Here is a 23246-nt window from a genome sequence, read left to right as displayed (position 1 = left end):
CCTGAACAGCAGCACTCTGCACTGAATCCTTGCTCCTGCCCTACAACTCCCACTTGAAACTAAATAATGCCTTTTTGGGAAATGATATCTATGGTGAGCATTGTGAATCACGGTTGGGAAGGTCTGATTTTCAGATTAGTACTTTTTATTGAAAAAAAATGTATCATCTTTCTTCTCTGGTGGAGCCCTAGTGCTGCCTATTATCTATTATGAGAATGGGGGGGGGGGATATATTAATTTATTTGTACCTATCCTCTGAAGACATGGTTTCAATGTGGTTTACACCAGGGGTGGAGGTGGGGAGAGATAAAATCAGACATTCCTTCCAAAACAGGGTCTGCCCGACACCCTAAAAATACCATAAAACAACTTTTTATTTTTATTTAAAAAAACAGATTACATGCCTGGGGAACGTTAGCTTTCTTCTAGCCCTATTTTTTTTTCCTTGATAGACCTTCAAAGGGCCTGCAAAAGCAAGTTATATCTAAAAAGAAAAGAAAATCAGGACACAACAGCTGGCTTGCTATTTTTGTAACATTTTAATTGGTCCTAAATAAAGCTGGGTGGGGACTCTTTTACAAGCTTGAAGGCCACATTCTCATCTGGGTGACCTTCCTGGGTATTTGGGTGTCTACATGCCAGTGGTGGGTAGAGGCAGAGGCACAAGAGGACAGAGCAAAACAATGTAATTTTTACCTTTGCACAGCAGGCAAGTATCTACACACATTCTTCACTATCTTTCATTCGGATATGCATGATCAGAGTTTAAGGGCATACTCCAGCCAGGCAAAAACACTGGGGGCATGGAGCAAGGCCAGTGAAAGGTATGGCCTTAGGAGAGTTCTGAGAGCCAGATAGAGAGGCCCGGAGAGGCACACTAGGTCCCCAGGTCCGAGAGTTCGGCACCCTTGTAATACAGTGGTACCTTGGTTCTCAAACTTAATCCTTTCCGGAAGTCCGTTCCAAAACCAAAGCGTTCCAAAACGAAGGCGCGCTTTCCCATAGAAAGTAATGCAAAATGGATTAATCCATTCCAGATTTTTAAAACGGCAATTTAACATGAATTTTACTAACTAACGAGAGCGTTGATCCATAAAATGAAAGCAATAAACAATGTACTGCAGTCACACAATCAGTCAATCAACCAGTCAGTAGCTGAACTGGGTTCCACACAAAACAAACAAAAAAAGAGCCACAAAAACAAAAACGCAACATAAATAGCAAAAACAGACAGACCTCAGCATAATACTCAAAACGGAAGTGTTGCACTCAAATCGGAAGCATAATACTCAAAACGGAAGTGTTGCACTCAAATCGGAAGCATAACACTCAAAACGGAGCATGTTCGGCTTCTGAAAAAAGTTTGCAAACTGGAACACTTACTTCCGAGTTTGCAGTGTTTGGGTTCCAAGTTGTTTGAGTACCAAGGTGTTTGAGAACCAAGGTACCACTGTACAAGTATTGCCAGCTGTGAGCTGGGAGGTGGGTAGGTTCTCCCTCTTATCCACCAACACAGCTGCCTTTGCTTATCAGATAAACCAGCAAATAGTTTTGAAACATCTAGTATTTAAAATATCATAGAGGGATCTCTTATTTTAATTATTTCTGCTTAGCCATAAGACAAACATGGTATATAAGAAAGTGTACCCAGAGAAGGGACAGGATAAGCTGGAGGAAGACTGTACACCAGCGGTGTGGTGGAGGCAGTGGTGGAGAAGAGGGGGCACTTAGCTCTGATGTTGTTTTCCATAGCAAGATCTATGGCATCATCTGCCAGTGACAGACTCCTCTTGATCTAGCAAGTGACTGAGGTGATAATGAGGCTTTCAAGTTTTTCACTAACAGTTTGTGACAAATTATCATAGGCATGCGACTGAGGTGATAATGAGGCTTTTGAGTTCTACATGAGAGAACAACACAGAGGAAATAGGAAAATCCACAGGGGCTGTTATGATGGGCTTATGCACTTCAAATTTTACCACTATACCTCTGCTGTGTTTCTCACCTGACCTGGCCATAGGGTAGCTTCTAGCAGCTGCAGTAAGATTTGGAGATTAAAACTAAGCTCCTTAAAATTACTTTATTGTTGTTTTTCATTGCATTACAATCTTCATTTTAAGTGGATCCTGAATATCAGTGTTATTTATCTAGAAAAAGGGGTGCTAGAACTCATAATGAACACCTCCCTTGTTCTCTTATAATGGCAATGGTGCTCACCTGAGAGGTGCCAGAAGTAAGTTCCAGCAAGTTCCGGTTGAAAAAAGCCCTGCTGATTATGAAGTTTACATAGTTTGTTGAAAGCCCAGCCTCTTTACTTTTGAGTTTCTTGTAAAATGCCCTCTGTTTCTTTTTGGTTTCATTTTTAAAATTGTTTCATTAGATTTTTAACATTATCTGGTTAAATGGTTGTAACCCGTCCTGGGACTTTGTAGGTGACAAAGTTCTTAAACAAGTAAATTCAGGAAAGTAAAATAGCCTTTGAAAAATGTGTCTTACCTTAATAGATTTGGTGGCAACGGCCTATTGCTGAATACCAGTTGTTGGGAATTGCAGGTGGGGAATCTGGTTGGCCATGACAGGGAGTTGAACAAGATAGGCCTTTGCTTTGATCCAGTAGGAATCTTAAGAATGTCAGAAGAGCTCAGCCTGAATTCAAGAAGCTGGTACATTTTTCTCAGTGTAATGCACATCAAAGTTTTATGGAGCCACCTAAGTTTGATTTAAGTGTGTGTGTGTGTGTGTGTGTGTGTCTGCCTGCTTTTAGGGGGCATCCTCAGCCATAAAAATTATCTGGAAATTACTTAATATCATTAAGAGTAGACATTTTCTACAATGTCAGCAGCTGTCAAACTTACACACTGGGAAATATGCAGTACATACATATATTTGTCACTATTTGGAATGGAAACTTTCCTCTGATTATACTGGTTTCTTCTTATGTCCATCCATCTCTTGTCCATCACTCTATCCCTGTCTCTGTTTCTGTATCCTTGTTTCTCTCTCTCTCTCTCTCTCTCTCTCTCTCTCTCTCTCTCTCTCTCTCTCGGATAAATAATGTAAGATGTAAAATGGATGTCCATGGAATAAATTTGGTGCAGCCCCACCCTCTGCCAGAATGCCCCCCACCCAGCAGATTTAAGGGTTTTTTAAAAAAAAAATGAAATAACTTAACTTGCAATCCTGTACAAACCTAGGAGTAAGTCCCATTGTACTGTTAATGAGAGTTGCTCCTGTGTTTCAATATTTGCTTCAAAAGTAGCACATTTAGTGCAGAGGAACAATGCCCTAACACCATTATAATTTTTTTAAAATGGCCCCACTAAACATTATTTCATCAATTTTCTGTGATTACCCTGACATGAGCAATCAGAGACAAGAACCTTGTTGGTCAAGGATGGCATGATTAAAGTTTCCCTACCTCTCTGATAATACTAGAACTAGATCCAATGAAGCTGAGTGTTGGAGGATTTAAAGGGACCTCTTCACACAGCACTCAGTTAAACTGTGCAACTCACTGTGCTACATGAAGTAGCAATGACCAGCAACTTGGAAGGCTTTAAAAGGACATTAGAAAAATTCATGGAAAATAAGGTTAACCGTGGCTACTAACCTCCATAGGCATGTGGGTGGCGCTGTGGGTTAAACCACAGAGCCTAGGACTTGCCGATCAGAAGGTTGGTGGTTCGAATCCCGTGATGGGGTGAGCTCCCGTTGCTCGGTCCCTGCTCCTGCCAACCTAGCAGTTTGAAAGCACGTCAAAGTGCAAGTAGATAAATAGGTGCCACTCCGGCGGGAAGGTAAACGGCGTTTCCGTGCGCTGCTCTGGTTGGCCAGAAGCGGCTTAGTCATGCTGGCCACATGACCCGGAAGCTGTACGCCGGCTCCCTCAGCCAACAAAGCGAGATGAGCGCCGCAACCCCAGAGTCAGCCACAACTGGACCTAATGGTCAGGGGTCCCTTTACCTTTACTAACCTCCATGGCTGTGTTCTACCTCCACTATCAGAGGCATTTTGCCTCTGAATACCAGTTCCTGGGACTCACAAGCAGGGAAGTGCTTAGGTTCTACTTTCAGGTTTCCATCTAGCCATCATCTTGAGAACAGGATCCTGGGCTAGATGGGTCATTGGCCTGATCTAGGCTCCCCCTTTTTCTTCCTCCTTTTTCCCCCTCAGTGTACTTGCCCACACTACCATTGAATCCAGCTGGATGTGACAACTCATGATACTTTGTTTATGAACATGTGCTATATCCATGGGCGTAGCCAGGATTTATGTTAGAGGGGCAAGCTTCATGTTGGTTGGGGGCAGAACCTCAGTTAGTTAAGTATTGATTTACTTGACTGGGGGGGCAGCTGCCTCCCTGCCCTCCCCCCTTGGCTACACCCATGGCTGTATCCTCAGTATATAAGTAATACCAGTATTGGTATGCAGTCAGAAAATCACATGGACTGCCTCAACCAATAGGAGCACCATAGGCAAATGAGGGTGAGGACTGTGGAAATGGAGGAAGGTTGCTGAGAAGAACCATGTCAAGACAACGTAAGAATGGGAGGTGTATTTTGGCGCTTCCCTGGAAAAAAATGTCGTAAAGGCATTTCAAGTCATGTACCGGTAATTCTCCTTACATTTTTATTAAAATTCTAATTTTAACTTTTGGTAGCTCAATAGAGTAGGACATATAAAGACCCACAACACAAATCCCATTACTTGCCCTACCATGACTTTTCCATGAGCCTGTATATTGTCAAGCTTCAAGAATGACAGCAAGATCCGATAGATGGGGCCATAGCTCAGTGATAGAGCAGCTGCTTTGCATGCAGAAGGTCCCAGATTCAATTCCTGACATTTCCAGGAAGGGCTAAGAGAGAAACTCTGTCTGAAACCCTATACAGCCCCTGCCAGCCCATGCAGACAGTACTGAGCTAGATGGACCAATGGTCTGGCTTTAGTACAAGGCAAACTTCCTCTGTTCCTAAGTCGCGCGGAGTTCAGTGTGGCTTACTCTCAAGTAAGCAAGTATTAAGATTGCATCCAAGATGACATATACATAAACGCTGAACCAAGTGAGAGGAAGGGGTTAAAGTGGCGCCCCAAACACACAGAACACAAAAGAAAAGAGTGCTCCTTAGGGGAGTATGATAATCACATTACGCTTTCAAGTCTAATGCTAATTGCTATGGAAACAAGTGCTGAAATTCACCGGGAGAATCGTCTTATCCTCCTATTATGCCTGTGCAAATGAAAAAAAGTACAATAAATATCCAAAACTGAAGCCTGAGACTGACTCACATGGTACTGCAGCCGTTTGATACAAAGACCAATACCCCTTCTGTCAAATCCCTTCTTGGAATTCACCTTTTATGTGACCTCTTTGACACAACCCAGAGATGGGGAACCTGTGGCCCTCCAGATTTTTATTTTGTTTACTCCAACTCTCATCAACCCCAACCAGTGGTTGGGAATAAAGGGGGTTGTAGCACAGCAGCTTCTGAAAGGCCACATGTTCCCCATAAGCCACTTTTCATTAAGCCACTGTTATTAAGCCTGTATCTGTATCTGTACGGAACTTGCAAAACCATTTCCTCTTGGCAGCCCTCCATACACAGATATCAGCTGTCTGCAATCAGTTTCCCAAGCAAATGTCGGTTGTGCAATCAAACCCCACTCCCCAAGGATCACAATGCCTTGATCCAATAATTGCATGCAGAACTTCTGGTGTCCAGGACAGTTTTATACAGAGAGGCTCTTGATATATGAAAGGCATGACCAGTGTGTGAAACACACCCAGAGGATGCCTACTGATATGATTTCTGCTTCACATCCCAGCACACAAACACACTGATTGTGCACATATTCCAGTTATCTGAACAGTGCACCAGGGTGTAATCTTGGAATAAAGCCCCATTGGACTTGATTGAACTGCTGAAAAGGGTTCCTCACCCCTCTGTTTCATGGTTCTTCACTAAAAGGGAGATATGAACTTCAATGCAATAGGCCTGAACAATAGTCAAAGCAATCCCAAATGAACATAGTACAGTTATAAAATATTTACTGTACTCACGCTGACCTAGCAGAAGAATGTGACAGCTCTCAGTAGCAGTTCCTTGGTCTATGAGGATTATTTCTACAGTGAGTAGAGATACACACACACACACACACACACACACACACACACACACACGAGTGCTACAGAGTTTTCAGTAGTGCTCTTCAACTACCTTCATTGGGGATTAGAATGTGCAGAATCTTCTGGCAGCCATCAGATTCCGCAGCTGGTGAGCACTCCCTTCTGTCTCTCTGTGTTGCTGATATGACTACTGGTATCAGTAGTCGTGCAAGTGATGTGCCCTGCTCATGCTGAACATCAAAATTCAGATGCTTTTATTTTGCCCCTCTTCCAGTTTCTAGTGAAGAACCATAGAATCAGACAAATTAATTCCACAGTCAACTCTACATCAGCCCAGTTTGAGCTTTGGGGTTGGGCTTACTTGAAAGACAATGATACTAACATGGCATATTCTGGGGAAGCAGGAAGTACATGAGCCTCACACTTCCTGTCTCCCTTACATCTCTGTCCCATCTGAAACAGAATGTCCACACACATACCCCAGATCTCTCTGCATTAGAAAAGTCACAAAGGAATATGGACACAAACTTCCTACTTCTTCCAAATGTCCATTATGGTCACAGAAATCCCATGATTTGAGGTGGGTCAGCGATGGAGAACCTGCGTCTCTCCAGATGTTTTGCTGGACTACAACTGCCATTAGCCTCAAACTGTATAACCATTGGTCAGGGATGATGGGAGTTGTTGTCCGATATCATCTAGAGGGCCACAGGTTCCTCACTCTGGTTGTCTGGTGTTACATATGAAGACCATTTTTCAAATTAGCTAGTTCAAATTAACAATGTCTGATATTCAGAAGTCCCAAGAAGAGTTTGTATAGCAGGGATAGCAGCTATGGCCCTTCAGATCTTGCTAGACTACAACTCCCATCAACCCAGCCTATATGACCATTGGTCAGGCGTTGGTAGGAGCTATAGTCCAACTACATCTGGAGGACTACAGGCCCTCCCTCATTGAGGTAGAGAGTCAATTCTATTTGCTTTCAGGGTGGGGCATGCACTTCTTTAGCCACATGGGTGATACTTCCCCATAGTCTCCTGACAACTACTCCAGCAATGTCTCTAGGATTGGACAATGTGGATTTGGCCAATCTGATACTTTTACAAGTTGGCACCTCCTGTCTTCTGTGCTTTGGTAATGGAAGGGGCTCTATTATTGTTCCAACTCCTAGTAACCTTTGAACACTCATAACTGAGATGGTTGCGGGACTGGACTGTGGAGAAGCTGCTCTCATGCTACTCCATTGAAGTATTCCTTGGTCATCTTGGTGGTATTGCCTATGGTAGGAAGGTAGAAATATGCCCTGTCTTCCAGTGCCAATAGACTTTTGTACCACTCCATCCTGTCCAGTTCCACAAGTTGTGTCCCGTAACCCTCTGATTGTTCTGTTGATGTGTGCCTGACCTGTTAACGCTCCTTTTGCCCCATGTCCGTAGGCCACATACCGAAGATTTCAGTATGGATTCCTCCCTTTCACAGTAAGTGAGCTCCAAACTGCATGCGCTTCAAGATGGCAACAGTACTCTGATTTGAGAAACCCATTTACATTCTATTCTTCTGAAGGTTATTTACCGAGGATTGTGAGTGAAAGTGAAAGAATGTGAGCAGTTTTTAAGCAAGGGGCCACAAGCTTAAATTGGTTTCAAACAATTAAAACCAGAACTGGGACTTTTACAAGTGTTATGTAACGTCTGTTCCATGCATGTGAGGAATGGATCTTTTAGTGTGGCAATGCCTACTCTCTGGGAGTTCTTGCCTGCTGATATTAGGCAGTCACTTCATTGCATCACTTTCAACACCTGCTGAAAACTTTTTTGTTTAGGTCAGCCTATTCAGACATGTAATTTTATTATATACAGTATATTTGTTTTTTAAACAGTTGCTTTTATCTTACATTTTGATAACTTTGTTATGTCTAGTTGTTTTCAAAGACTGTTGATTAAATCAGCATTTCCTTAATGAGTATTTCATATTGTTTCATGTAAACTTGCTTAGAGGTTTGTTTGTTGATCGTTATAGAAATCTTGCTAAGTAAACAAACTCCCATTTCCTCTCCCTGGGGGACTCTGCCAACTTTAGTTCTATGATGTGGAAGAGATTTCGAGATCACTAATGAACTCTGAGTGTATCACCAGACTACAGTTCCCAGGGTTCTTTGGGGGAAGCCATGTTGGGTAAACTTACATAAAACAGGCTGTAGATTTTCTCTCAGTTTTTCCTGAGAATGCTCCCACCAACAATTTTTCTTTCTTTCTGTAGCTTCAGTGACTTTTCCTCTATAACTCTCACACGAGTCATTAGCCTGCATTCATTATGTAAGAAAGAATTTGTGTGTTTTCCCTGCTCACTGTCAGGGCTGGCAAGGAATATATAACTCTGTGTCTCAGAGAACATAGATGCCCAGCCTATGGAAATTCATCATCACAGGCAAGCACTTTTTTCAGCAGCCACAATGGACATTTCTCAGATGGTCCCTCAAGATGGAGTTATTTCTGTTGGGAGTGAAGCAACAACACTTGCAATAAGTTACCTGACAGAAAGACAACTTATTCTTCCCTCACTGACTCCTTCTTGAGTAGCTGTATGTGGATTTAAATTTTTAAAAATTAAAAAAATTGTTCAGTAGCAGCTTAGAGACCAACTAAGTTTCTTCTGGGTATAAGCTTTCGTGTGCATGCACACTTCTTTAGATACCATGTGGTTATGCAGATTGTTTTGGCTCTCAGGCCTTAGTTCCTTCCTGCTTCTTCTTTAATGTTAGTGCCACAAGGTTATTATGACTCCGTTTTTTCCTCAAAAAAGCTTGTACTTAGAATGGCTTTGTTTTCCAGGAGTAATAAACCTTAAGCTCATCTTCTTTCAACCAGCTGTCTTGCCAGACTACTCATGTCTGTACTGCACTGTGATATATATACTAAGCATCAACAATTTCAGCCTGCAGGTTTTGACTGAAGCCCCAGCAAGTAAAAAAATATATAGGAGAAACTAGGACCATGGTCTCTCAAATACATTTCATCTCAGGGAAATCAGTTCTGAAAGTGGAGTTAGTCTGTTGGATCATCAGACCAGCCACTTTACATATCTCTGACCCCTTCATTCAGGCCTGCGGGTATGTTCTAAAATGAGCATAACAGTAGTATAGTGGTAGAGCATCTGTTCTGCATGCAGAAGTTCTCAGGTTCAGTCCCTGGCATCACCAGGTAGGATTGGGAGAGACAATAGTGAGCAAAATAGGGCAATGTTTTGACTTGGTATAAGACAGTTTCCTATGTTCTTTGAAATGAATGGGCCGTAGCTTGGTGGTAGAAAATCTGCTTTGCATGCAAAAAGTCCCAGGTACAATCTCTTGCAGATTGTGGTTTAACATGGGCCCCCGAATCTGAAAAGACTAGTGCCTGCTGTTGCTGTATACCTGTATTGCATCCCCAGAGAAAGCAGCTGTTTGCAATTAACTGCTGGAGAACAGATGTCACCACTTCCATTTATGAAAGTAGCCCTTGTTAAACAGATCTGGGGATTCATTGATTTAATATTGTCCAATAAATTCATCAGATGCTGGGGATAATTATGTTGCTGCATGTGGCTCCTTGCTTGTGGCTTGACAATGATGTGTCATTTTTTACTTACAAGGAAGTCCTCAACAAAATTGGTGGTGATGTGGCTATATGGCAAGGGACTTCAGACAGTTACCAGTTACTTGAAATAAATGCTGCTCTGAACTTGTCATTTTCAAGCTGCCTCATCAGTCTCCTCCATGGGCATATTAGTTTCTTCCAGTTTCCTATGAGTGCCTGAGACTACAACTCCCACCAGCCCCGGGCCAATGGCCCATCAATATTTAAAGGTCCACAGGTTCTCCATCCCTGTTCTAGCCTATCAGGAGTGGGGAACCTGCAGCTCTCCTGATACGGTAGGATGGCAACTCCTACCAAGCCCTGGCCAATGGTTAATCAACAGGGCCATAGGTTCCCCACCTTGTCTATCAGGACCTGAGAGCTGTGCACTCACAGTCAGAACTAGTTCTTTGCAGCATTAAAAGCAGAAGGGTCTAAGGGTTCTGAAAGTTGAATATCTGGTCAGGGAGTTTACACAGTAGGGGTAGTAGTAGTTCCCCCTCCCAGAGTATCCACCTGGGTTCCATTTTCATGGGGAGGTTGGAAGGAACTATCAGTTCAGCAACACTGGAAGCAGAGACTTGTAAGTTCCCAGTCTCAGAGACTTGTAAGTTCCCAGTCTCAGAGACTTGTAAGTTCCCAGCTCTCAGCCTTCCTTGGAACAGTTCTCTCACTTGGAACTATCTGTGGTGCTGAAACTACCAGCATGTTTATTTCTATTGTGTCCAGGACAGGCCAAGAATTTATATGGAGAAAAAAGTAGAAAGGCCCTTAATGAAATCCATGAGCCTAACAACTTTAGCCAAATCACATCCACCTCCCAAACCCTGGTAACCTTCTAAAAACAATAGCTAAGAATGATCTCCTTCTGATTTTCTGCAATTTATGTACTGTCTGCACAGAGGTGATAGAACTTTTAATAGCAACCTGGGATGGAGGGCTTGAATATGATAGGATTTGCAGTACAATGGGGGGAAATATTAACCCTTTTCCCCTTTGCCCATTTCCTGGTAATAAAAACCTCACCCATTTTTGTTCTGCAGAGGAAAACACACAGGTATGATAGTTTTTCCCTGAGGGGCACCTCATGTAGTCTGGAACTGATTTTACTTCCATTGCATGGATGTGTATGTGGGTGTGTGGGTGTGTTCTTATGCTCTTATGATTCCAATTGCATTCAAAACATTGGCAGTTTGTGTTCTTGACTCTTGGTGCATTTGTTTAAAAAATATGTCACATGGCATTATTTCTATTTGAATAACTGTTCAGGTGCTGCAGACTGAAAATGTGAGGCAGGCCTGGAACATTTGGAAGGCACCCAAGCTTTCAGAATTAAGGAGGAGAGATGCTGGCTTAATAATAATTCTCAGAGGGCATGACTTTCTTTTTAGTATCAAGGAACATCCCTTACCATTGGTGTAATCTTTTTGTTTACACACAAGGCTTTGGAGCAGAAAATTCATGCTGATCTGTTGTTGTTGTTATTATTGTACTGATTAGTCAAAATACTGACCATGGGTAGAGAACTGGCATTGCCCTCCAGAAGTTTCTGGATTCCAGCATGCATCACCCCTAACCACTGGCCATGCTGAGTGGGACTGATAGGAGTTGGAGTACAACAGCATCAGAGGACTACAGATTCTTCACCAGTGAGATATACTTTATGCTCTTTAGTAAGGATGTCACGATATAAAGACGGGTTGCTGGCATATATGGCAAATGTAAAAGACTCCCCTGATTTAGTTGTTTCAATTAGTTTTTACTTGGCTTTGTACATTTGCTTTCTTGTTCTTTTTAGTAGTTACTGATAAAAACAAATCCTGTAATGGGGTTTTAAATATAGATATGTAACTTGTTGAATTGTACTTAACAATGATTTTATTTCTTGGGGTGATTGCTAGATTTTCATTTTTGAATCCATTTATCCTTAAGTGGGTTTCTTTTGTTCCTCACCTCATTCATTATATAAAGAACATATTTCCTTTTTTCCCCTATTTTGATGATCCACGGTTAATCCAAGTGGCACAGCCTGGAGCAAGGCCTCCAGCTGACTACCGAGAGGGCATCAGCATAAAAGTCCCTCATCAGCACCAGGGCCAACAGGAGCAGATCAGGGCATCTGGGGGCCAATACTGGTCATTTCCTACCTTCCTACCTCATTTTCCAAAAGATGTTATAGTTAGTAACTGGCCAGCCAGGCATGTACATGGTCACAGATGCTTATGTTATCATTTTCATGTTAAATCTCTCTCATATCAATTTATTGATCTATTGACCTATCAATCTACACACACACACACACACACACACAGAGAGAGAGAGAGAGAGAGAGAGAGAGAGAGAGAGAGAGATGGACTGTCACTCCTGCTTGCTCTGCTCGCCAACACTGCCTCCCCCTTTGTTTGTTGTTGTTTAGTCTTTTAGTCGTGTCCGACTCTTCGTGACCCCATGGACCAGAGCACGCCAGGCACTCCAGTCTTCCACCGCCTCCCGCAGTTTGGTCAGACTCATGTTCATAGCTTCGAGAACACTATTCAGCCATCTTGTCCTCTGTCATCCCCTTCTCCTTGCGCCCTCCATCTTTCCCAGCATCAGGGTCTTTTCCAGGGAGTCTTCTCTTCTCATGAGGTGGCCAAAGTACTGGAGCCTCAGCTTCAGGATCTGTCCTTCCAGTGAGCACTCAGGGCTGATTTCCTTCAGAATTGAGAGGTTTGATCTTCTTGCAGTCCATGGGACTCTCAAGAGTCTCCTCCAGCACCATAATTCAAAAGCATCAATTCTTCAGCGATCAGCCTTCTTTATGGTCCAGCTCTTACTTCCATACATCACTACTGGGAAAACCATAGCTTTAACTATATGGACCTTTGTTGGCAAGGTGATGTCTCTGCTTTTTAAGATGCTGTCTAGGTTAACTTTGTTAACTTCCCATTTGTTAACTTCCCATTAACTCCCTTGACCAGCCCTCTCTTCCTAACACATCACCCACCCCCAATGCCATTTAAAGGAGGGGAGGCAGTTCACGTAGCATCCTTACTGAATGATAGAGATGGGATGGGGGTGCATAACTGTAAATAGATGTGAACATTGTTTACCACAAGCATTCCTCTTTTTGCTTTCCTGCCCAGCCATGTGTGTATATGCAAACAAAAAACCCAAAACAAAAAACCACCTCTGCTTTTATTCTCCCTCTCCCCTCCCCCCGCACTCCTGCACTCCTCAGATATTTTTCTCTTGCCATACAAATAAATCATAGCTGAAGGAAAGGATTTTGGATCCCTTCCGCTGGCTCCTTCCCAACAGCTGGTCATCTCTGAGCACTTCATTAAATGACTCCTTCTATAGCTCTTTTTTTCCCTTTTCTTTTCTTTCCTATCTTTTCTCACCAGCAGTTTAAGGTTTGAGCTGCTGGCACAGCTGCTAGTGTTGCTAGAGGACAGGGGCAGCAGTGTTGAGCTGGATCAAGTCTCTGGGTCCCAACCAAGGTTGTGAATTCATATTTGTAAGGTTGTAGTTTGTAGTAGAAGAGACTGCTGGAGTGGCCAAAGCAGTCTCTTTGCTAAGTCAGTATCTCTGAGCAGGCCTGTAATCACCTTGTTTACATGTCCAAAGAGCTGGTCATGTTGTCATACTCGTTGACAGAGCTTCCAAAGGAGGAGGTGAGACTTTCTCCTAACAGCTCACCTGGCTGGAGACCACATCATCATGAAGGCAGGTGAACAAGAGCTTGCCATTTGTCTGGGCTGAAGATGGCAGCTGGAAAAGAGACACAGAAGCTTGTCTTGCTGTGTGCTGAATCCAAAGCTATGGCCTTGGAAACCCCTCCTAGAAACCTAATGAGGAAGCAAGTTCTGTTGAAGTGTTTTCTGTGAGCTCTTCCATCTTATTCTCAGGTTGCAGATATGTGTAAATAAAATCATATATCTTAAAGACTCTGCAGTATCCAGCACTCTTCATCCCTAGGAAACTACACCCTGGATAAATGCTGGGAACTATGTAGTCTCTCCCTGCACAGATTGGGGTGCAAGCAAATGTATTTTATGGGTATCATCAGTAGAACTATGTTATGTTAGCTAATGCAAGGCAGGGGTGGGTTCTCTTATGCATTTTATTTATGGTTACATTTGTATTGCATCTTTCCTTCGAGCAGCTGAAGGTGATGTACATGGCTTTCCCCCTTTCCATTTTTATCCTCACAACAACATGGAGATTAGATTAGGTGAGAGACAGAACTGGCACAAGATCACCCATTCCTGCCTCTCACCCCCTTGACTCATTTTGCCTGACTGGAATTTGCTCTGTACTATAATAATGCCTCTTACAGGCTAGAATGGAAAGCGGTATGTGTGTGCGTGCACAGAAACTAGGACTCTGACCAAATTATGGATCCCAAACTGAATCAGGCCAATTCAGGTCAACCTGAGATTTGGCTGGAGCAGGTGGAGGCTGCCCTGGGTCATCTTGGATCAGATCAGGTCCATCTCCAGTGATCTGGGGCTTTCAAAAGGGCTCCAGAATGCTAGTTAAATACTGTGTAAGCCCCCAAAACTTGGATTGGGCTCCAAATCAGATCAAGGGAGGCATGCGTAGCCCTGGTAAAAATATCTGGATTGTGCATCCTCTTTCTACAGCAAGACTGGCAGAATGAGACCTGCTTTGGAAAACACCCTCTAGGCTGCCAAACCAGCCTGCCTGAGCATTCTATCAGCTGACTCCCAGCCCACCAGACCCTAGAAAAGCATTGCTTCAACATCACTACTCTATGTGAGCAAATAATCTCTTGTGCAGGGCTGCAGAACATTTCCCAGTCAGTGGACCAGATCCTTACTTTCCCCAATCTCTTTGGACCATTTTGGCCCATGGCCAGGGTAGCCCATTTGTCAGTCAGCTGGCACCACCAGGGCTGTCTTAAGCATATGCGGCACCGGGATGCAAAGATCCGCCTGGTGCCCCCCCCAGTTGCCCAGTCCCAGTTGCCCAGGAGGGCAGGGCAGCTGGCCACCTCAGCATCTCACTGGCTCAGTCACCCATGAACTCGTGGTGCAGAGCTGCCCACAGCAGAAGAGCCTGCCGTGGCGCTCTGGCTCACCCCCGGACTCAACTCTCGGGCCCTGGACTCTTGGCCTGGTGTCCTTGAGAGCCCAGTGCCCGAGTGCCCTGCACCCCTAGTGCCTATGGGTAAGACGGCCCTGGGCACCACTATGATGTCAAGAGCTTCTTTTGCCTAGGCAATTTGATAACAAACCATGTGGTATGTTAGTGATATGTGGATGTCACTGCTCAGCTGATAAATCATGTCAACAAACTCTGCTTTCAACAGGAAGCTGCATCATCACCTGTCATCTGTTACAGCCAGTGTACGGCTGTACTCAAGGAGGAAGAGCAGCAGGATCAGCAGAACCCACTGTGGGAATGTGGACAGTAGCATGTGACCAGTGATTCTTAATCCTGGTGCCAACTCTGCTCAGCTTCCTTATCAAACTACAGCATTCTTTGGTGGAAGCCAGGGATGTGAAACTTGGTATAAAAGCTGACATATGAGTCTGTAGCCTAGATGACCAGTGTCCTTTGCTTCGATCCATCTTTAGTATTTTCATAGTGCCCTGTGGACCCATCCATCAATCAGCCACCCATCTGAAAGCTGAGAAGGATTCAATTGTTTTGGGCTCTCCATTATTATTACAAATATTTTTTAATGGAGGTGAATGGGTGGCGCTGTGGTGTAAACCACAGAGCCTAGGGCTTGCCAATCCGAAGGTCGGTGGTTTGAATCCCCGCAACAAGGTGAGGTCCCATTGTTCAGTCCCAGCTCCTGCCAACCCAGCAGTTCAAAAGCATGCCCAAAAGTGCAAGTAGATAAATAGGTACCGCTCCGGTGGGAAGGTGAACGGCGATTTCCATGCGCTGCTCTGGTTTCGCCAGAAGCGGCTTAGTCATGCTGGCCACATGACCTGGAAGCTGTACGCCGGCTCCCTCAGCCAGTAAAGCTAGATGAGCGCCGCAACCCAGAGTTGTCCGCAACTGGACTTAACTGTCAGAGATCCTTTACCTTTTTACTGTTCTAACACTTGCAGACTAGCAAATGTAAATCTGTTGAGCGGTAGCTGTGACAGAATACTGGTCTCCTCCCTCCTGAGGTACTCCAAGCTAAAGAGTAACAAAGGCAGAACAGCAATTGATGTGTGCTCAAAATGGTTGTTTGGTTTTCAAAGGATGCTTCCCAACATGAATGCATTGATCAGAAGTATCTATGGTCATGACCATGCTAACTAATGGGAGTTGAAGTGCAGCAACAGCTGGAGGGTCACAGCTTACATGAACATTTGAAGTGTCTCAGACTCTCTTGTTTGCATCTCTGAGCTGGTACTGTGGGCGTCGCACCCCCTCTCCACTCTCAGTAGAACTAATAGGAGCCTTGAAAAGTACATAGAGCTGACAAAGGAAGTGGGAAAGAAAGCCTTTTCCAACTTCCTCCTTCAGCTTCTTGTACTTTTCAAGGGATCAAAAGGTAACCATTCTCAGCTGCTCAGGACCAGGGGGACATTGAGTATGTATGTTTGGGGGAACAACACAAAATATGCTTGAACTGTCTGGGACTCTCTCTTATCTCTCACCCCCACTCTCTCCACTCCTTCTCAGCCTGCTACATAAACAAAGATTGTTGATTCATTTTTAGTGTTTGATGTGTTTAGATGTTGGTTGTAACCAGTGCTCCCCCCAAAAAAAAAATGTTTAGGGGGTACTCTCATTTCCCTATTCATATTGAAATACAGCCCCTCAATGAGGTCAAACTCACATTCACAAAATGTTTAGGGGTGTGTGCACTCCTGCCCCCCCCCCGAAAAAAGCACTGGTTGTAACTAATGAGCTGCTTCTTGCTTGAATAAAATCGAATTGCTGCTTGTTTTTAAGACATGTTTTTTTTATAAAAAAAAATCTGCAATAAGTAAGGATGGCAATTATTTATCTTCTAAATAAGACCAAAGGTTTAAAAGAAAAGTGTCAATGCTAAGCTTTTGGCTCTCTGCCAAAAAACAAAAAAAGTTCTCATTGGCCACTATGCAGAAACTGAAAAGTCTGGTGCAAAGTATGATATTGTTGTGCTTTCTGTATCATATACTCATCACTCTCATTGGGATATCTTTTTGGGCTGCTTATATATGTGTGGAAATTAGGAGGGATGAATTATTCTTATTGCTGACGTGAGCTGATGGTGTAACTTTATTTTTTCCCATGTTAAATTTGTGTATCTATGTATATATATAAAGTTTGGTGCAAGGCAGGAGTGGCCACTTGATAGCCCTGGAGCTGCATGTAGCTAGCCATCATGAAGGAACAACGTCTGGTCCCTGGCGACCCTATGAGGAAATGTTTGCAAGTTGTAAGGACCCTGTGTTTCAGTGCTATAAGATTAGGCAAGGGTGTGGAGAAACCTCTCCCTTTCTCATAATAAATATAACTTAGAGACATCCAATGAAACTGAGTTTTGGGAGGTTCAGGGCGGGGGGGGGGAGAATACTTCTTCACAAAGCTGTGGAAGGGGCACCCATGAGAAACCGTGATGGCTACCCACTTGCAGTGGCTTTTAAAGAGGATTAGACAAATTCACAGGGGATATTAGTAAGGATATCAAAGGATACTAGCCACAATGGCTATGTTCTCGCCCACTTTCAGAGACAACCTGCTTCTTAATACCAGTTGCTGGGAATCAGAAGTGGGGGAAATTGCCTTTCAGGCCTTGCTTGCGGGCTTCCCATTGGAGCAACTGGTTGGCCACTGTGGAGGTTGCTGGACTAGATGGGCCTTCAGACTGATCCAGCAGGGCTTTTCATGTCTTCTTAATGCTGCATCTCTTATTTAGATTTTGCATGTAACACTGAAATGTCTGTATCATTCCCTCGACACTGACAGCAAACTCAGTGGGAGAGTTGCCACACTGTCACCAAAAGTGTATGGCATGTGGCCATTGCAAGAGAACCAGCAGAGGTTGCATGTGTGTCTATTTTTCCAGAGACAAATCTGTTCATAAGGCCCCATCTCTTCCCCCAAATAAATAAATAAATGGAGGAGGGAGAGAGGGAAGGTCAATCTGTTTCCCAGAGCCAGCATGGTGTAGTGGTTAAGAGTGGTGGACTCGTAATCTGGTGAACTGGGTTCGCATCTCCGCTCCTTCACATGCAGCTGCTGGATGACCTTGGACCAGTCACACTTCTCTGAAGTCTCTCAGCCCCACTCACCTCACAGAGTGTTTGTTGTGGGGGAGGAAGGGAAAGGAGAATGTTAGCCGCGTTGAAACTCCTTTGGGTAGTGATAAAGCAGGATATCAAATCCAAACTCCTCTTCTTCCCTCAAAACTAGCCATTGCACAGCAATTGCAGATAGGTTGTAGTGTATGGGTGCTGGACACATAAAGTTGTTGAGCTTTTTGAGGGACACCCTTTCACCCCACGGTTGTCCAGATGGACATGTAGCCCCCCTAATAGAGGACTTGTCCAGACGTATGGCAACCAAACCCTACTGTAGTGTCAACTTGGTTGTAGTGATTTTGTAAGAGCTCTGGATAACTCCTCACGTGCTTCTTTCTCACTTGGCAGGGTCCAAGTGGAGTTTTATGTGAATGAAAACACGTTTAAGGAGCGCCTCAAGCTGTTCTTCATCAAAAACCAAAGATCAAGTAAGTGTTTGCACCATTGGGTTCTGCTTTGTGTATATGGGTTTAGAACTACTAAAATACTTGATGTGAGGCAATCTATATACTTCAATGTACTCATGCTGAATTCAAGGCACCCAGTCTTCTGTGTGTGGGGTGATGGTGGTAGGGGGCATCTGGGGCAGCAAAAACCTAACCCTGAAAAACCACTCTGTAGCCTCCTTGTGGGCCCTAGCGCACAGTCTGAGAAGTGCTGTAGGAGAACTAAGGGTGAGGATGGGGCACTGAACCAATGCAGGCTGGTCCATTAGGGCAAATGGGGCTTTGTCCCATGACCTCATACTGCCCTCAGCCACTCCCACCTGCCTCCCTTCCTACTTACATCCAGTCCAGGGGGTGGCCCTGCCTGCCAACTTCCTCCTCCTTAGTCTCAAGTGTTGCCCTTGCTCAGCAGAGAGGAGGATGGCAGGGAACAAGACTAGACTGAGTTGGCTCTGCTTCTCATTGGCTCTAGTGCCATCTACAGTTCGGCTCCCTGCCTTCTGCCCCACTGGTCCCAATGGGCACTTGTTGCTATGGAAAACAGCTTATTAACCCAGCTTTTAAAAATGCAGGTACCCCCAGTTTTGCATTTCAGGTCAAACATTGAACTCCTTCCCATTGCACATCAAACAGGGGGCATGTTTTTTGTCTTCGCTGTGCCTGCTAGAAGGAATATTGATAGTGGAGATCTTTATATCACCTGGTATCCAAGTTTACTTGAAGTTGTTCTACATATGCAATGGTTTTAATAAATGTGATTGTTTTGTTATATGTGATGTTTCCTTTAATTGTTTTAATATATGCAATTGCTTTAATGTTTTGTGTGTGTGTTTGTTTGTGTGTGAAAGAGAGAGAGAGATTGTGTTATTACTTTGAGATGCTTTATAGGAAGTGATTTAAAAATGAAATAAATAATTGGGTGGTGGGGTGTCGGTGTGTGTATGGAAGGCTTTCCCTTCCTGTTTATGAAAGATTTGATGAAATGCTTCCATTGATTTATAATTAGATTTTACTCTTCCAGATGTTGCTTAATTGACTTTATTGTTCTTAGAGCTTGTATTTCAGTTTTTCATTCTGTTCTGCCCTTGTCTTGATGAATCTATGCTATGAAGTGGTTTGTAAAAATGTTTAATAAATAAAATAAATAATGGGTAGCAATGTTTACTCAGGAACAAGCCTCAAAATAATTGGGAACTGGCAGCTGGAAACCGTAGCAAAATTAGCACTCACTGATTATCTTATATACTTGGAATTTCCAAATACCACAGAACTTTCACTCTGGCCTGTTTTAATGCCTTACTATCAGCTTTGCTGGGAGGAAAATACTCACACATTCCATATAACCAGCATGTCTGCTTCTGTCAATCCAGCACTGAAATAGTAGAGTGTGTTTTACTCTACTGCTTATGCTATAAGGACATTTGCTATTATACATCACACCTATTTTAATAAAATTCCCAGGGAGACCAGATAATTTTTACACTTCCTTCCCTTTGACAGACTCCACTAACATGTGGCATGTGGCAAAATCCTGCATTGCTAGGAACCCGATGATTAAAGCACTCTACCAACCATTCTAGTCCTCAGTAATTCACTCTAGTGTGTTTGTGAATGTGTGATGATGCACACTCATATCCTAGCTTTTTGTTAATCCCAAAGAGTCTTTTGCCTGTAAACTATAAAATTGTAAATGGTTCACTTTATTCTAGTGGCTGATTTGAGATCATAATAATAGAATTTGATTGATTGAAAAACAACAGGGATTGTCTCCGATAAATGAGGACAATTGGGATGCATGAGCTGGGGAGTGAGTGCACAGGCGGTCTATATTTTGCTGCAAGACACAAAGCAGACTCTGGTGCCAGCATAAGGGAAGATTGCTAGTGACTCCTACAGGGCGTACAGAGAGGACACTAAGCATCCAACAGCTTTTTAAGCATGCAAAAGTGATTTCAGATCCCACCCCTCCCTCATATCCTGCCATAGCTGGGCTTGAATTGACCATGCTGATCTATTTGATTTATATTGTGGGTTGCAACGGTGGTGATTTAACAGCTGGTGGAAGTAACAGATCATTTAATGTGGAGTGTGATTCATCTGTTTTCACACATTTCTGCTTCTGAACTTGAGCCATCAATTGTTGTTAATACAGCTTTGCTCACATCTGAAGCCTTTTCCTTTTACAAATAAGGGTAGGTCTTCTCTGGCGTGCTGCTTCGGGACAACAATGGCTCCATCTATTGGTTGCAAATGCTACAGCGTCGTATGTCCAGATGACTGATTTTCTGAGCCCTTTCCAATCTCCATAGAAGCAAGATTCTTCTTCATTTTAGGTTTCACATTTGGGGAGAGGAAGCTCCCAGTTTTGCTTAGGGGGGTGGAACCCTTCTTGCAAATTCATATTCAATTTTAGTACAAATCTGACCAAAGCACTTTTAAAGGTGTGGGGCAGGGCTCTTTGATGTGCCTTCCCTAGAATCACAGTCTTCCTTCTAGGCAGAGATAATGGGAACTTGATGAAGGAGCACATTGATGCTTCAGGGAAAAACTCCACAAATTCAGTTTTGCCTCATTATGCTGGTGTGCAGATGGAAAGGATTAGTGGGAAGGATCAATAAAGGGGAGGGGGCACTGAACCATTATCATAGCTACTTTTTCTCGGTGGCGAAGCTGCATGCTTCGGTACTGGGGGCAGAGAGCATGCGGGGGCATGGCTGGCATGCATCCCGGGGGTGTGAAGCATGTCCTGGGGGCGTGGCACACATCCCGGGGTGTGGCATGCTGCCCGCGGGGGCGTGATGTGTGTCCCGGGGGTGTGGCCCACGCCTGTGGGGGTGTGGCACTGACCGTGGGGGTGTGGTGCCTGGCGTGGTGGTGGGGGTGGCACGTTTGGGGGGCAGCCGCAATGGTACCTCCCTCCCCGATGGTGCCGTGGGTGGTGCACTCCCCCACCCCTCCCTTCCTCCACCAACGCTGTTTCTCACCCATAACATCTCTTACTAAGCAAGGCTCCAAAACTGAAATAAACATCCCTGTCCATGGTGGTGGTGGATTGTCTGGGGTAGGAACTGTGGTGGTGAATCAGTGGGTACAGGGAGCTTATAGACCAAACCCTTTGAGTCTTCCCTGCAGATTGAGGCTGCTGCCTCAAGAGGCAGGAACCAAGAGGCCCCTTTGTGGCCATGCCCCTGCCACCAGAACTGGGGAAGCAGCTCCAGTGGGTTCCAGAGAGATGTCATGGGGCTCTTGTGAGATCTTGCTCGAACCCAGAAGCCACACAACCCCAGCAAGCAAGGCTTTGGCAGAGGCAGCAAGGGGGGAACTGGTATTTGGCTCATGAACAGGGTGGCACCTTTCCATTTCACTTCAGGTGGTGAAATGGAGTGCACCGCTACAGCCTCCAGTCCTCTCTATAGGCTGCTTTGCTCCCTCCTTGAGTATTTTTGCTTGACTGGGATGTGTCCTTGACCTCTGACAATGCCTCTTGCTTGGAGGATAGGGAGGGGTGTGCAGAAAGCAGCCGGGTGGACAAAGGTAAAATTTCCATTTGTTGCTTGCTTTTACCTCTGACCCCGCCCACCTCCGTCACATGACCCCCAGAAGGGGCTGTGGCTCTCAGACTGAACAAGATCCCCACCCCTAGCAAAGGCCTCATTCTGATCCACCAGGGCTCATCTTATGCTCTTATATCCCTACCCCCGCTGCATGTTGTGTAATATTGTATTTTAATGCTGATGTTGTGTTTTGATTGCTGTAACCTGTCCTGGGATGTTGAGGTTGATGGCAGGCAATAAATTGTAATAATACCAAAACTAATACTACTATTATAACTAATGGATAGGGTTTTGCTACTTTCTTAAATGAACATATCATGAAGGGTGGAAATGCAATTTAATGCAATATCCTCAGAGCTCTCTACTCTGGGTGTTCTGATAACAGTTGTCCTGAACTTTTCCCCATGCAGGGAAGATGAAGTGTGGAATAATTTCAACAAGCTGATATGCCTGCTTCTTTTATTTATCATATTTGTGCTTATTTAAAGCACAAAGGTGATAAATAATGATGGGTGCAGCACAAAGCTCTTGGGCCAACGGCAGTCGATCTTTCAGTGGCGGGGCAATTGTTGCTAACACAGCTCAGAGAAATGATCCTTAGGCAGCTTTTCTATATTAAGCAACACAAATTACTATGTGTGTTTGTTTCTCCTGATGAAGTGACAATAGATGTTTAAACGTTGCTGAAAGCAGATGTTCCCAGAAGCAAGAATTTGTAACATAATGAGATAACACCCCCCCCTTTTGTTCTCCCACCCCCATTGTGAGCAGTGTATTTGGATTAAGGGGAGGGGAAGAGAAATTAAATTCAGTTTGCAGTTAAAGGTGGACTATCTAATATGCACTTTCCAAAATGGTGCAGGAACCAAAACCCAGCCACCTTTTGAAATTTGCACTTCTCTGAATTTTTCAGTGCAGCTCTGTGCACAATATTTGGGGGTAAAGTGACGTGAATTTTTCTTGATTTTATTGTTTTACCTTTTTGTAAACCACTTTGAGGTTTCTTATTATAGTTGAAGTGGTGTGTAAGGTTTATTTGTAGGCTGCCTTTCTATAGTTAACCCACAAGGTGGGTTACAACATAAAATACACATAACTACAAACATAACAAAGTAGCCACAAGCAATAAATAAAACATCAAGAAGTGCACAACCAAATTTTTAAAATTCCACATAAATCATAATAGGACCTGAAACAAATTATATCAAAAACAGCAACAACCTCCCCCTCCCCATACTCCAACCTAATATTGTGCTGTTTGG

At 43.9% G+C, this 23246-nt stretch overlaps 1 protein-coding gene across 11 annotated transcripts in view; it reads left to right on the top strand.

Annotated features, from left to right (window-relative positions):
* The window catches only part of KCNT1 (potassium sodium-activated channel subfamily T member 1), a 214884-nt gene that overhangs the window by 119020 nt on the left and 72618 nt on the right, over positions 1-23246 (top strand). For 9 of the 11 annotated variants that reach the window (XM_081896321.1, XM_081896325.1, XM_081896324.1 and 6 more), the window contains one exon: positions 18333-18412. In XM_081896321.1, the coding sequence (XP_081752447.1) occupies positions 18333-18412 (80 nt within the window). Of the gene's footprint in view, positions 1-7563; positions 7606-18332; positions 18413-23246 lie in introns of all 11 variants that reach the window. The other 2 variants (XM_081896328.1, XM_081896326.1) reach the window with 1 other exon arrangement.

Source organism: Podarcis melisellensis (genome assembly GCF_964234715.1).
Source record: "Podarcis melisellensis genome assembly, chromosome: Z".
Taxonomy (NCBI): domain Eukaryota; kingdom Metazoa; phylum Chordata; class Lepidosauria; order Squamata; family Lacertidae; genus Podarcis; species Podarcis melisellensis.
This window is presented reverse-complemented; position numbering and strand designations above follow the sequence as displayed.